This window comes from Podarcis filfolensis, assembly GCF_964270895.1.
Source record: "Podarcis filfolensis genome assembly, chromosome: Z".
Taxonomy (NCBI): Eukaryota; Metazoa; Chordata; class Lepidosauria; order Squamata; family Lacertidae; genus Podarcis; species Podarcis filfolensis.
In genome coordinates, this window is record NC_139617.1 from 32,942,849 (window position 1) to 32,957,601 (window position 14,753).

The window sequence follows — 14,753 nt, forward strand, 5'->3', positions numbered from 1 at the left end:
GAGGTGCAGAGGGGAAGCAAAGGATGCAAGTGTCTTCTTTGCACAGATGGCATCGTATCTTCTTCCTTTCCTCTCCTATCTTCCTTTTTGTGTGTCTGTGACACAGATATCACTAAGCTACATCCTTTCTGTAACAATAAAAGATTCTAGTCCTCATAATTCTGAAGAGTGGGCTGCAATAAATAGGAACCTAGGAAGCTGCCTTCTATCTAGTCAAGACCATTGCAATGGTCCATCTGGTTCAGCACTGTCTACACTGGCTGGCAGCAGCTCTCAGATAGGGGATTCTTCCTTCCCCAGTGTTACCTGAGGATGCCAGGAACAGAACCTGGAACCCCCTGAATGCAAACCAGCTGCTCGGCCACTAAGCTAACTCCTTATTCCCATAAAATTAAAGAAAGATTCTAGTCCTCAAAAGATTGGGATGAGTTAACTGGAACACAGAACCCAAGACATCTGTAGGTTCTCTAAGTCCTTCCTACAAAAAAATTAAAGTTAAATCCATGTGCTCCTAAGCCTGTGCTGAAGTGAAATAGGTGCACGAAACCTGGGGCATTTTGCACACAAAGCAGATCCTCTGGGCCTGAAATGCCTCCCTTTCCCCCATAAACAAAACCTCTTAACAGCATTACAATGGAAATGAAAGATGCTGGAAGGAGAGAGACAGATTGCAGGAGTCATTAGGGAGTGAGCATCTTAAGCATCTCCTCCAGGAAAACCACTTAAGACGGGCCATGAGTAAATGAGAGCTCCTCCTTCTGAGCCAGCAGGAACTGGAGGGGCTCTCCATGAGAGCATCCTCTGACAAGCTCTTTTTCTTCCCTCCTCCCCCTCTATCTCTCCCCCCCCCTTCTGTTTATTTCCGGTCTTCTGCATCGCATGACCACCTCTAAAAATAGACAGAAGCGCAAGGCAGCTCTCCTCCGGGAGATGTGGAGTGAAAGTCAGGAAGACGGGTGGAAAGGGGGGCAGAGAAGGAGCTGCCTTCTACCAAATCAGTCCCTTCAGTCCATCCACCTAGCTCAGTGTTGCTCACACTGGTTGACAGCAGCGGCTCTCCAGGGTTTCTTGCAGGGATTTTTCTCTCCTAGCCTTACCTGGAAATGCTGCTGGGGACTGAAGCTGGGACCATCTGAATGCAAAGCAGATTCTTTTGGCACTCCCCTCTAAAAACACATCAAGATTCAAGTCCTCATGGTTCTAAATAAGGAGCTGGTTTAAATAGGAAGTTAAGAAGCTGCCATAAATGGAGTCAATATTATTGGGCCATCTAGCTCAGTATTGTCTACACTGACTGGCAGCAGCTGTCCAGGGTTTCAGGCAAGGGGCCTTCCTGGAGATGCTGCCAGGGATTGAATCTGGGACCTTCTGGACGAGGAGCAGATGCTCCACTACTGAGCTACAGCCCTTCAAAGGAGGTCTGAGCACATCCAGGTGGCTGAGCATCACAAGATCCAACCAGAGATGAGCAGGCTGTCTTTTGGAGGAGTTTTCCAACTCTTTCTGAACCCCAGTTAGATAGATGATAGATAGATAGATGATAGATAGATAGATAGATAGATAGATAGATAGATAGATGATAGATGATAGATAGATAATCTCCTGGAGGGGAGCTGGAATAAATAACACAACAACAGTGACCAGCAGGTGGTGGCAAATTTCCTGATCGGCCCTTCTTTCCTTGCCCCCCTCTGCACCAGTCCCCCCTCCCCACTGCATGCATGTGCAATGCAGAGCCAGCCAAGCCAAGCCAAGCCAAGCCAGCAACAGGTGTCAGTCTTCGTCAAGCTTGTACTATTTTTATCCACAGGGCTTATCTCCTTGTCGTGGGAAGGCTTTTTTTGATGTAATCTTCCATCCTCTCTCTCTCTCTCTCTTTCTCTCTCTCTCTCTCTCTCTCTCTCACACACACACACACACACACACACCGGCCACCCAGTCTCTCTCTCTCAAGAAGGAAAACAAACTGCTGCTGCTGCTGCTGCACAGGAGGAAATAAGAGCCTGGGCTTGAAAGACACTCTGACATCCAGCCAGAGAAAACTGGAGCCAAACTGAAAAACTTGCTGCTGCAGGAGGCAGCAATGACCAACCACTTGGACGGCTTTAACAGAGGATGGACAAATACATGGAGGAGGGGGGGCCTACTGATAGCTAGCAGCCATAATGGCTGTGATCTGCCTCCACAGTTGGAGGCAGCAATGCTTCTGGACACCACTTGCTGGAAACCGAAGGAGAGTTGCTGTAGGGTTCAGGCCTTGCTTGCGGATAGTGGCTCCAACTTGAGCAGAAGATTGTGGGGTGGCGGCGGCAGCAATGACACGCACATGACATGTGCATGACGCAGTGGTGAGCCAGGGGGCTGAACGTGGCAGCAGCAGACATGGCAGGAGGAGGGGGAGCCACCAGCCACGGAAGCTGCACCACACAGCTCCACATTCGGCCTCCTCGGCAAATGATTGTTCTCAACATTCTCCATAATATTTTATGAGATGGGAGAAGGGACCTGGGTCCCTTATAGTTGGTGCCTATGCTTGCAGACTTCCCATGCAGGCATCTGGTTGGCCACTGTGAGAAGAGGAGGCTGGACTAGATGGGCCACTGGCCTGATCCAGCACGACTCTTCTTGTATTCAGAAGCATTAACACCTCTGATATTGAAGCGAGTATACAGCCAGCATGACTTGTAGCCACTGACAAGACTTGTCCTTCATGAATCTGTCTGGTTGGTACCCAACTGTCTTGGGAGACAATAGAGAAGTGCGCCCTTTGAGTGAAGTTAAACTGCTGGAAGGTTACAGCACCTGATGTGGCTGCAGAAACCAATACAGGAGAGACGTCTTGTTACCAGTCACCACCATGGCAAATTCCTACGTGTTATGTTTGCTTAGGAATGCAGCTAGCTAGCTCAGTATGGTTGACACTGACGGGCAGCGGCTCTCCAGGGTTTCAGGAAGTGGGCATTCCTCAGTTCTACCAGGAGACAGCAGGGATTGAACCTGGAGTCTTCAGAATACAAAGCAGGTACTTGGCCACTAAGCTGTGGCACTTTCCTTAAAAATACAAGTAAGATTCTGGTCCTCATGGCTCTGAATAAAGGACTGAACTAAGTGGAACATAGGATGGTGCTCTGCCACTCAGGCAGTGCTCTTGCTTCCCTTCCGCTGTCCTGAATCTACCAATCCCCACCATCACATTGGCTGACACCTGCTTCCCAGAGTCCCCACCACCAGGTGACTCACCTGAGGGCTGCTGGTTCCATACGCAAGGCCAGGGGTGGAGGGTCCAGACATGGGGTGAGCCCCCATTGGGGAGCTGATGACTGAGAAGGGTGGCCCCATGCCGTTGATGGGTGAGTTGAGGGTGCTGATGGGTGAGTGGAGCTGGCCAGGGGACCCCAAAGCCCCACCAATGCCAGTGCTCATCGACGGATGGAGAGAAGGTGCAGTCATAGGCCCTCCTCTGCTGTTCGGAGAGCTTAAGGAGGTGGAATTGACTGGGCTGGAGAAATCTGTGAAGAGAAAAAGGAAAAAATATACACTGTCAGTTGAAAAAGAGACCAGGGGATGTATTGCATATCCGTACTAAATAGGCCAAATCTCTCTCTCTAAAAAAGAAGAAAGTATACAGCTATTATTTCACTGCAGGGAATTGGAAGAGATGACTCGCAGGGTCCTATCGAACTCTACACTACTGTGTTTCATTCATTCACAAACACACCACACACCCCTTTCTGGGGAAAATACTGAAAGCACTAACAGACAAGCAAGAAATTAAGTGATTAGATTTATTTGTGTATTTATTTACTTCATAAAAATTATGTACCACTTGATTGTATAAAACTTCAAAGCAGTTTACAAAATAAAAAAATACACACACACTTCCACCTAAATTTATTTATTTATTTCATTTAATCCAATGAGTTACAAGAAGCATAGCAAGTTCTCTACCCAGTTTGCTATGGCCCTTCTCCTAAAAACAAAGTAAGATTCTAGTCCTCATAAACCTGAACAAAGGCTTGAATTAAACAGGAACAAAGGAAGCTACCTTACACTGAGTCAGACCACCAGAACATCTTGCTCAGTATTGTCTATGCTGACTTGCACCAGCCTCTCCGGGGTTTCAGACAGAATAATAGAACTGGAAGAGACAATATCTAGTCCAACACCCCTGTGATGCAGAAATATGCAGCTGTCCCTCAAGGGGATTGAACCTGCAACCTTGGCATTCTCAGCACCACTCTGGAGCGCCCTACCTGGACATGCCACTGAGGACTGACCCTTGGACCTTCTGAATGCAAAGCTGATGCTCTGCAGCCCCCTGTAAATCAATTCAGATTCTAGTCCTTGTGGTTATGAATAGGAGGCCAAATTGAACAGGAACACAGGAAGCTGCTATAGCCCAAGCCAGACCATTGGTCCATCTACCTCAGCATTCTCTACACTGACAGGCAGCGGCTGTTTAGGGAACATTCCCTTGGGCTGAAAAAGACCCCACACCCATGCTTTCAATGTACCCACCAATGTACACCCAAAGTTGTTGTTTTTTAAATGAATGTGACAAGCATATGCATACATTATTTATTTGTTGATTTATTGAAATGTCGAACCCGCCCTTCAAGCGAGTAAATTTCAAGGGCAGCTTACCAAAAATAAAAACAGAAGCACATGAAGGGTTTTATTCCAGGAGGTGGGGTGGGGGGCTGGGCAAGAGAGGTTGTCAGTCTTCCCCAAGGGTACATTATGCTGCCAATCCAGGCTTGACAGGACATGACATGGGAAATCATTTATTTAAAAGATGTAGATGCTGCCACTTTGTGAAGCTTGAAAAGAATTAAAAAGAACCACCAGCATGCACCTCCTCTGTAAAAGATGCTCTGGGGCACCAGAGTTTGGGAAGCGAATCCCTTAGCCCTCGGAGTGATCACAGGTTAAGAACCAAGGATGCTGCCTCAGACCAACGCAGACCATTGGCTAAACCACCTTGAACGAACTGAAGCTACACACAATCATAAGGAGGGCCTGCTGGATCAGACCCATTGCCCATTTAGTCCAGCATCCTGTTCTCACATCGGCCAACCAGGTGCCCATTCTGGGAAACCTGCAATTTGGACCTGAGTGCAAGAACACTCTCCCTTCCTGAAGTTTACAGAAACTGGTATTTTGCTGCTTCTGACTCTGGAGGAAGAGCATAGCACTGTGGTTAATAGCCATTGATAGCCTAGCCCTCCATGAATTTGTCCAGTCCTCTTTTAAAGCCATCTAGGGTGGTGATAATCACTGCCTCCTGCAGGAGAAAGTTCCATAGTTTATGCACCGCATGAATAAATGACTTTCTGTCCTGGATTTACCAACATTCAGCTTCATCGGATGCCCAGGATTTATAGCCTCATGAGAGGGAGGGGGGCAACTATCCACCTTCTCTATTCCATACACAATTTTATAAAATTCTATGATCGAACCTGTCAGTGCAACCTCTGCCAAGACAACTCTCCAAAATGCTTTTAAAAGCAACTATGAGTTTACTGGTTTTGACACCAGAGAAACACATTAGCAGAGCATATCATTCTCCCTGTAAATTGCATCTATTTCCTTCCACGTTAAGTGATCTTTATGCATTTCTAAAGTTTGGTATATTTCCATTATGCTTAAAAATCTGAGCTAAATCTATTCAAAATTTGCTGAGTGGTTACAGTGGGTGGAAGGCAAAAGCAGACTGTATGCATGCAATTCAGGCCTAGGCCTACAGGCCGCCTAGAGCTTAGGAGCTTCATCTGAATAATAAAAGACAGAGGGAATTCTAAAACCCTCCAATGACATTGTTAGTACCTGGCAGGCAGCCAATCCCTGCTGAGATAGGGCCAGTGTTCTGATTCGCTTATTGTAGCATTAAGGTGACCTATCACAGGCAGTGTGTGTGTTTTGCCTGGGCCAGCTTACAGTATATATACTGGGACAAGTGCCCCTGTTTGTCATTCTTGTTCTTCTTGTTCCTGACGTTCCAACAAATCCTTTTTGAGCTGAATCTCCATCTTGGGTCATGCCTGAACCCACCTACACTTCAGAAGGGATCCATCCTCCTCACCTGGCAAGGTCCAGGCAACACCTTCATTCTTCTAACTTAGTAACTTCTGTGTGCCAGGAGGCAGAAAGAAATTAAGTAAGATCTTGGGAGCTAAATTCATCCACCCACCCCATAGGTTGTTCCCTGCCACATCTCTGCATGATTCCCTGATCCGTTTCTGCCTTCTTCCAACCTGTGTCCAAATGGGATATAACTGGATCATTTGCATGCTCTTTATGGAAAGACACTGAAGAGCAGCCACCTGCTTAGAGGAAGTTGTTGGCCAAGTCTCTGCATGAGTCACCGCGCTGTGCTTGCCTCCTCTAAATCATGCTAAGTACAGTAACTCATGCAGACACTGTTTTGAGATAGGTCAGTCCTTTCAGAAAGGTGTCCTTTCGTCATCTGAAAAGGTAAACCTTTCCTCAGCTGTTGGAGTGAAGCCTGCAGTTCTAATGAGCGCTGTGCTGAAATCTGTTCTTTAAATTTCTCAAAACTTTGTTTCCCTTGGAAAAGAGACTTCAGTTTTTCTGCCACATTCCTAGGGCATGTCACCACTATGAGATGGCCATGGGTGGAACATGCACACACACACCCCCACTCCTGGAGAATGCAGACCATGAGTGAGATGGCTTTTTCCTTCCCTTAAACATAACTCCAGCACACGCCACGGCATCCCCAGGTGCCTGCCCTTCCTGGGTTTTTTTTTGGGGGGGGGGAACCTGTGGGAGGAGGTAGCCTTGTGGTGTCTTCCCCCTGGGCTTTGTTGGAAGTGTAGAAAGTCAGGGAGGCTGCAGAGTGCAGATAGTTGGTGAGATGGTGATGTGTTGAATGAAAGAGCAAATACTCTCAAAACATTGCCACCCTCAGCACCCTCAAAAATAAAGCGCATCAAAAACCCTGCACTGAAATTTTCTTTTCCCCTTGATCATTTTTAAACACAAGTTCTTTCCCCACTAACTGATGGAGAATGGTTAGAACAAAAACACGGGAGAAATATTCAGAATTGTGTGGCTTTTCATTGGTGGGGGGGGGAGTGGAATATACTTCAGCTACTAAAAATTTGGGAATGACACACATGCAATCTAACATGACAAACTTAGGATAACATGAGCAAAGAAAACATTAGAGGTGCTAAAGAGCATTTGGCTCAGATTATCAGACATATATTTACACACAGTTTCTTCTGTCCTCCCCATCTCTTTTTATGTAAGGAGAAATTAGCAGACTTCCTCAGGTATTAAGGCATTTCCCAGGAGCTCAAAACACTTTCACATACAAATCTCAAAAAATGGGTCTCATTGCCACTGCATTTTCACCTCTACAGATATTTAAGGGTTTTAAAAATCAACATACTCCAGACTTCGGATCCTGTTTCAAAGTCACCCAAACAAGACTGTGTTGTGCAAAGCAGTGGCAACGTTACCACTGGAAAAGACAAATGGAAAGGTAGAAACCATACTTCCCCAAGGCCTGTCAGAATAAAACAGTCTTCACCTGCTCTCAGAAGAACAACAAGGAGGGAGGAGGAAGTCCAGGTTCCTCCCCAGCAAGGAAGTTTCCAGAGTCTTGGAGCAGCCACTGAGAAGGCCCTCTCCCAACTTCTATGTCCCCAGCAAGTGTGCTTGTGAGGGTGGCAGGACTGAGAGAAGGGCATCTCCCAATGGTCTCAGAGCCCAGGCACGAGAATGCAGTCCTATGCCACACACCCCTATCACATATGCTGTGAATGTGGCCAGATCCTTCGTGAATTTTTTCAATCCATAATTGAGGGCTTAGTCTCTAAAGACTAAGATCAGGCCAATGGCTTATCTAGTCCATCATCCTGTTCTCACAGTGGCCAACCAGACGCCCCAATGGGAAGCCCAAAAGCAGGACCTGAGCCCAAGAGCCCTCTCCCCTCCTGTGGTTGCCAGCAACTGGTATTCAGAAGCATGGCCGCCTCTGACCCTGGAGGCAGGACACAGCCATTAGGGCTAGTAGCCATCGATAGCCTTTTCCTTCTTTTATTACTCCAGCCTTTCAATACCATTTAGGTTGGTGGCCATCAATGCCTCCTGTGGGAGAGAGTTCCACAGTTAAACTATACACTGCATGAATTTTCCAACATTCAGCTTCGTTGGATGTCTAGCCTGAAGTGGAGAATCTGGGGTTTCCATGGTTGCAACAAGCAGCCTATCAGGTTTTCAGTGGTATCTGTGTTGCTACCTGACTCCCAGCATGCATTGGGATGGCTCAAGCCCAACCCATATTGGTTTTTCTTCTGGGAGGGCTCTGCAACCATGAGACGCCAGTATCACACTTCATCCTTGGGGGCTAATACGAATGAACAAGGAAAACCTGTCACGACAGGCAGGCCGACAGGTTGTCCGGGATCGTTACGGCCTTTTAATTACATTCAACTGCAGTTTAATGGGCTCTAGGCAAGTTGGAAATGATGTAATGGACTACGTGTGGGGAGGGGAGCTTTGGCTGAAAAGCAGAGAAGTGAGTTGGAGGTGTTTGGGGCTGTTGATGTGTATTTCTTAAGAGCAGTAAGAAAATATAAGGAGAAGAACAAAGAGAACTGGTTCTCTTTTCTGACATTCGTGATGTTAAATTTATCACTCGCCCTATTCAGGCAGATACTGACAGCCTTAGCAAAACAAAAAAAAACCATATAAACAAATTCAAAACACCCAAGAGACAGGCAAAAATATGCAACTGCAAAAATGGAAGTGGATAGACACACTCTGTCCTCTATGTCTATGCTGTCCTCCTTCCCTCTTTCTCTCCCTCTTTGTAATGCATGTTGGCTGGAAAACGGCATTGCAAAATTCAGAGAAGTGTGAATCGCCGGGTTTTTCAGTTCACATACTGTTTTGGAAAGCGCAAACTGGGAAGGCCAATCTTTAAATGAAAACTAAATCAAACTTCTTCCCCACCCCAACCCCCATTCCTAACCTGGAACCAACATGAAAGCGTGCACCACATCTGATGTGAGCACAGAAGTTAAGAAATATAAGAAGAGCCTGTGAGATCAGGTCAGTGCCCATCTAGTCCAGCTTCCTGTTCTCACAGTGGCAGAGCAGATACCTCAATGGGAAACCTGCAAGCACAGAAGCACTCTCCCATCGTTCAGTTCCCAGCAACTGGAATTCAGAAGCATTACTGCTTCCAGATATGAGTAGCCATTGATAGCCTTATTCTCCTTTGGGTTGGTGACCATCACTGCCACCTGAGGGAGGGAGATCCGTAAAAGTTATTTGCCCAGAGACTGGGCCTGCCATTGCTCTGTCACAGAGCTAGTGCTATCTTCTCAACAGAAGTTGTTCAGCTGGAGCAGAGGGGAGTGCATTCTGCCCACCAGTGGGCAAACAGGCTTTACCTAGCTGATATTGACATGTTACGGATGGGTATCTTGGGGGAGGGGGGCATGGCAGTAGCTGGGGTGGGGTGAGGGGGAAACAGCCTGAGAACTGCCTGTCTAAGTGCCACAGGAAGAGGCTCAGCCTGATAAGGGAAAGAAGATATGTGTCTGCCAAATGGCTGGGAGCAGAGCTTGGCTCCCTCTGTGTACAGGACAGGGGAGTTCCTTTTAAAGACACAAGGCTGGATTTCACACAAGAGAGCTCAGCCTCCCTGACAAGAGCGTAGAACCTGCTGGATCAGGCCAAAGGGGGGTGCATCTCATCCAGCCTCCTCTTCACACAGTGGCCAACCAGATGCCCATTATGGGAAGACTACAAGCAGGATCCAAGCACAAGAGCTCTCTCCCTTCCCGCAGTTTCCAGCAACTAGAATTAAGTGTTACTGCCTCTGACCATGGAGGCAGAGCATGACCATCATTGCTAGTGACCACCAATAGCTTTCTACATGAATATTCTCAATCCTCTTTTAAAGCCATCCAAGTCAGTGGCCGCCATCACTGCCTCCTGTGGAAGCAAGTTCCATAGTTTAACCATGTTTTGCATGAAGAAGGACTTATTCTTCTTTTAAACTTTCATTGGACGTCCATAGTTTCAAGTGTGGTGGGAAATTATGAGAACTGTAGTCCATAAATAGCTGGAGGTTCCATGTTTCTGCTGGGAACCTAGCGTCATCATATATTAAGACTTGTCTTATGGAAGGTACACAGATCTTTAGGATTACATGCATGCAACAACCTATCTTGGGATTTATACAATGCAATGCAACAAACTTTATGGTTTTTTCCACTCCTCCAATTGAATTGTCTATTTTGCCTCTTCTTCCCTCCCTCTCCCCAGCCCCCAGCTTGCATCTGAAACAATTTTGCAGAAGGGAAGTGGTTTTGGAAATGTTTTGAGGCCTAGTTAGATTGTGAACTCCCACTCCCCCCCCCCCCACAATGGAAACGAAAGATGGTTTGTTTCAACACCCATCTTTTTTGGGTCTACATTCCTTAACTGGCTCAGAGCCTAATTGGGAACAAGCAAAAAGTTTTTCCATCAATGAGTCGCGTTTGGTGGTCCTGAGGCAACACGTGCACACAAACACACACACACACACACACACACACACACATTTTCCAGGGTCACATTCCCTGACCCCAACTTCCTTCAACTCCCAGCCCGACACAGCCCCAAGTTAACTCTTTCCTTGCTGCAGAGATTCTGATTGCGCCCCCCCCCCAAAATGCACCCATTCTGCACACCTGCTTTGTTCAGGGCAGCACAATGGCAAACTGGAAGGACTGGGCACTCCTAGCCAAAAAGAGTTTTTGCAGCTGATGTTAGGTGGACACAGCATGGTGTAGAGGTCTCTTTCTCAGCCTTTCTCAACCTGGGATCCCTAGATATTGGACTACCATTCCCATCATTCCTAGCCAGTATGGCCAACGGTCAGGGATGATGGAAGTTGCCGTTCAAGAGCATCTGTGGACCCAAGGCTGATAAAGGCTGCATTAGAGATATAAATATACAATGGAACTTCAAGGAAATCTGTAAAAAATATTGAAGCACTCCAAATAATTTGTCCATGTTTGTGTGTGCAGAAAATAATAATGATGATGATGATGATGATAATAATTATAATAATTTTTATTTATATCCCGCCCTTCCCAGCCGAAGCTGGGCTTAGAGCTGCTAACAACAGTAAAATAATACAGCATTCTAAAATCAGTTCATTCTAAAATCAGTAGTAGATCTACTTAAAAGGCAACACGTGGAGATTTGCACTGATTGTTGGAATGCATCCCTTCTTCTTCTTATTAATAATAATAATAATAATAGAGTGTAAGACTATTTGTATAATCTTAAAAGGTCTTAAAATCTTAGAAGGGAGCATGGCTACAACTATCATGAAGAGACAGACTCTGCACTTCCGAATTTGCCACTACACTAACAGCTGAAACCTCCAAGAGCCAATGTGGTGTGGCAATCAGAGACTTGCGTCGGGGCTGGTAATCTCCCTGAAGCCACCCAGAAGAAGCCTCAGTTTCCAAATGCATCTGCTCTCCCACTCATGCCCACTGCCTTTTCACAATTCCCCAAGCTGCCTGTGTATAGACATCCGGTGACCAAAAGTGGCAGTCTGCCAAAGTGTGCAGGCAATCTGCCATCTGCCCATGAGGCTGAACAGGTGATTTCACACTATTTGGGCGGCAGGTATAATTAAAAACAAACAATAACAACCTTCGGTCCGTGGTTGTGCAATGGCAGCCTATCCAGCCATCTACGTCTGTTGCACAGAGTCACTGGGTTCAGAGATCTCAACCAGACATGCAATTTACTGTCCATTTTGGTTAAAAAATACAACCTGGGTGATGCAACATTTTTTTTTTTGCTGCAGCAACTGAGAGTGTGGGGGAGAGAGAGAGAGAGAGAGAGAGAGAGCACTGAGTACTGAGGATAAGAACAGGCCTGTCTAGTCCAGCTTCCTGTTCTCACAGTGGCTGACCTGATCCCTGCCCCCAAGGGAAGTCCACAAGCAAGACCTGGGTGAAATAGCAACTCTCCCCCACTTGGGGTTTTGAGAAACTGGACCATCTTCCCTTCTGCAGTTTCCAGCAACTGGTATTCAGAAGCATCAATGCCTCTGGCTGTAGAGGCAGAGCACAACCATCACAGCTAGTAGCCATGGATAGCCCTCTCTTTCACGAATTTGTCCAATCCTTTTGTAAGGCAATCCATGTTGGTGGCCATCACTGCCTCCAGTGGGAGAGAGTTCCATGGTTTAACTATGTGCTGTGTGTATAAGTCCTTCTTATTCTTTGCCCTGAATCTTCGAACGCTCAACTTCATGGAAGGCCCTTGAGTTCTAGTGTTATGAGAGGGGGGGGAAAACTTTTCTTTCTCCTCTTTCTCCATGCCATGCCTAACTTTATAAGCATCTATATCCCCTCCTACTTGCCTTTTCTAGAAAGCCTCGAATTCTTCACACTTTCCTCATAGAAGAGTCACCCCATCCCCTTTAGCATGCTGGTTGCCCTTCTCTGAACCGTCCCCAATGCTCGTCTTACAACTGTAGTCTTACAGCTTCCCTATGTCCCTTTCTTCAAATGGTAAGATATATCATTACACTTGCTCCAAAAGGCAGTAGAAATCAGCCCTGCTGCTCCTTCTGCCAAGGGGCCCCTGGATATCTGCCCTAAAGTCTCAACATAGCAGTGCTACGGCAAATTGATGGTGACACTAGACGTTTGTTTCTTGTACCAGAGTCAAGCTCATCTTCACACTTACAAGAGATGCCTGTGCTTTTAAAAGACATGGTGGCAGAGACTGGGGTGGGGAAGGAAATGACTGGGATAATATTAATTTGCTGGGGGCACTATGTGATCCACAGCTGCTGCTCTCGCAGGACTGGTGGGTGATTTAGATGGGTTCTTATGTACAGGAAACTCCTTTGCTGATTTGCTGCCCTTCATTCCCTGGGTCCTTTTCTCTTTCCCAGAGTGGAACCACCTTGGAAAGTGAGCAAAGGCGTTGTTCATACATCATGCACATGATTTATTGCACTCACCCAAAACGCCAAAGCTGCCATTGGATACACACGCACGCACACACATGTCTGCAAAAACAAAATAAAACAAAACTACTTACTGGAATCCCTGATCCAAGATGCAAGAACCTTTGATAAAGGGCTGCAATCATCTCATTGCATCACACCTATACAGGCCATTGGTCCACATGTGAAAGGGGCTTACTGGGATGCTGCCAACAATTTAACCTGGGACCTCCTGAATGCAAAATGTGCTCTCCCACTGACCTACATCCCTTCTCCTAAACATAATGCAATATTCTAGTCCTCATCATTCTGAGGAACAGACTGAATTAAACAGGAGCACAGGAAGCTTTCTCATACTAAATCGGATCATTTATCTAGCTCCATATTGTCTACACAGACTGGCAGCAGTTCTCCAGAGCTCTGGGCAGGGAGCCTTTCCCCACCCCAATCTAGAGAGACTGAGGATAAAACCTGGGAGCTTCTGCCTGCTGAGCAGATGCTCGTAACCACAGAGCTATGGCTCTTCCACTGAAAATAAAACAAGATCCTAGACCTCATGGTTCTGAATAAATAGGAACCTGGGGGTCTTCTGCATGCAAAGGAGATGTTTTACTGCTGAGCTGCAGCCCTTCGCAAGCCTTGAGAAAAATGTGCACAAAGTATAACAACAATAAGAAAATCTACAGTGCTCTGGAGAGAACCGAGCACCCCGATTAGAACTTTGCAAAGACATTTCCTCAGAAGCAATCCACTGTCTCTCTTCTCCTTGCAGAGCTGCCCAAATCATTTCCCTCTTGGCAACTGGCTTCCACCAAAGCCCGTAAACAGCCACAGCTTTGGGAAAAGCCCGACCAAAGCTTCTGCATTGTCTTCTTCCTTCCATGCATTAAAAAAGCGCAGACTCAAGGTTCAGCCAGCTCCTTTGAAGCACTGTGTGCAACTTCTCTTGCTTAACTCAGAAAAGCTGTTCTTAATAAAGCCATAACAGAGGTGTCCTTTCATGGTGTTTGCCAGTGAAGGGTGACTTTTACCATTTCAAAGCTGTCCTGGAACAACACATTGAGGCTGAAAGAGGGCTGGTTTGTGTGCTAATCAGAAGGGACATTCCGAAAACCAGGTCCCAGGTCAGGGGAGCCAAATAACATCATTATGATGTTTCTAACAGTTATATAGAATGCTCACAAAGCAGTAAGAGAATGCCACAATCAGATAACCACTGGTAAAAATGTAAAACCAGCAATCGAATTATATATTTGCAGAGTTGGAATGGGTCCCAAGGGTCATCTAGTCCAACCCCTTGCAATGCAGGCATAATGTAACTCATTGTCTATAAACGTGGCTGAGACAAGAGCTTAAATGCTATGGGAACTCTGTGAATTTCTTCTAATATGCACATAGGAGTGTAGGAAGCAGCCTTATACCAAGTGTATTGTCTACACCAGTGATGGCCAAACTTGGCCCTCCAGCTGTTTTGGGACTACAACTCCCATCATCCCTAGCTAACAAGATCAGTGGTCAGGGATGATGGGAACTGTAGTCCCAAAACAGCTGGAGGGCCAAGTTTGGCCATCACTGGTCTACACTGACTGACAGAGGCCCTTTGAGGATTTCAGGCGGGGAGAATTGCCCCTGGGCTGAAGATGGCTAAACAATAGTCCTTAAAAGTCAAGTAAGGGTCTAGTCCTCATGGTTCTGACCAAAGTGACAAAATAAGTATGAGGCCTAGAAATCTCAGTGTATCAGGGGG

The 14,753-nt window shown here is 46.5% G+C and overlaps 1 protein-coding gene across 9 annotated transcripts in view; it reads right to left on the reverse strand.

The window, feature by feature from the left end:
- RXRA (retinoid X receptor alpha) overlaps window positions 1–14,753 on the reverse strand; it is a 120,804-nt gene that overhangs the window by 35,786 nt on the left and 70,265 nt on the right. For 5 of the 9 annotated variants that reach the window (XR_014543845.1, XM_083596436.1, XM_083596433.1 and 2 more), the window contains 2 exons: window positions 13,022–13,069; window positions 3,241–3,509 (listed from right to left, as the gene is read on the reverse strand). Coding sequence is in view for 8 of the 9 variants with exons in the window: in XM_083596436.1 (XP_083452562.1) it covers window positions 3,241–3,509; window positions 13,022–13,069 (317 nt within the window). In the remaining variant the exon portion in view is untranslated. The remainder of the gene's footprint in view (window positions 1–3,240; window positions 3,510–13,021; window positions 13,070–14,753) is intronic. The other 4 variants (XM_083596438.1, XM_083596440.1, XM_083596434.1 and 1 more) reach the window with 1 other exon arrangement.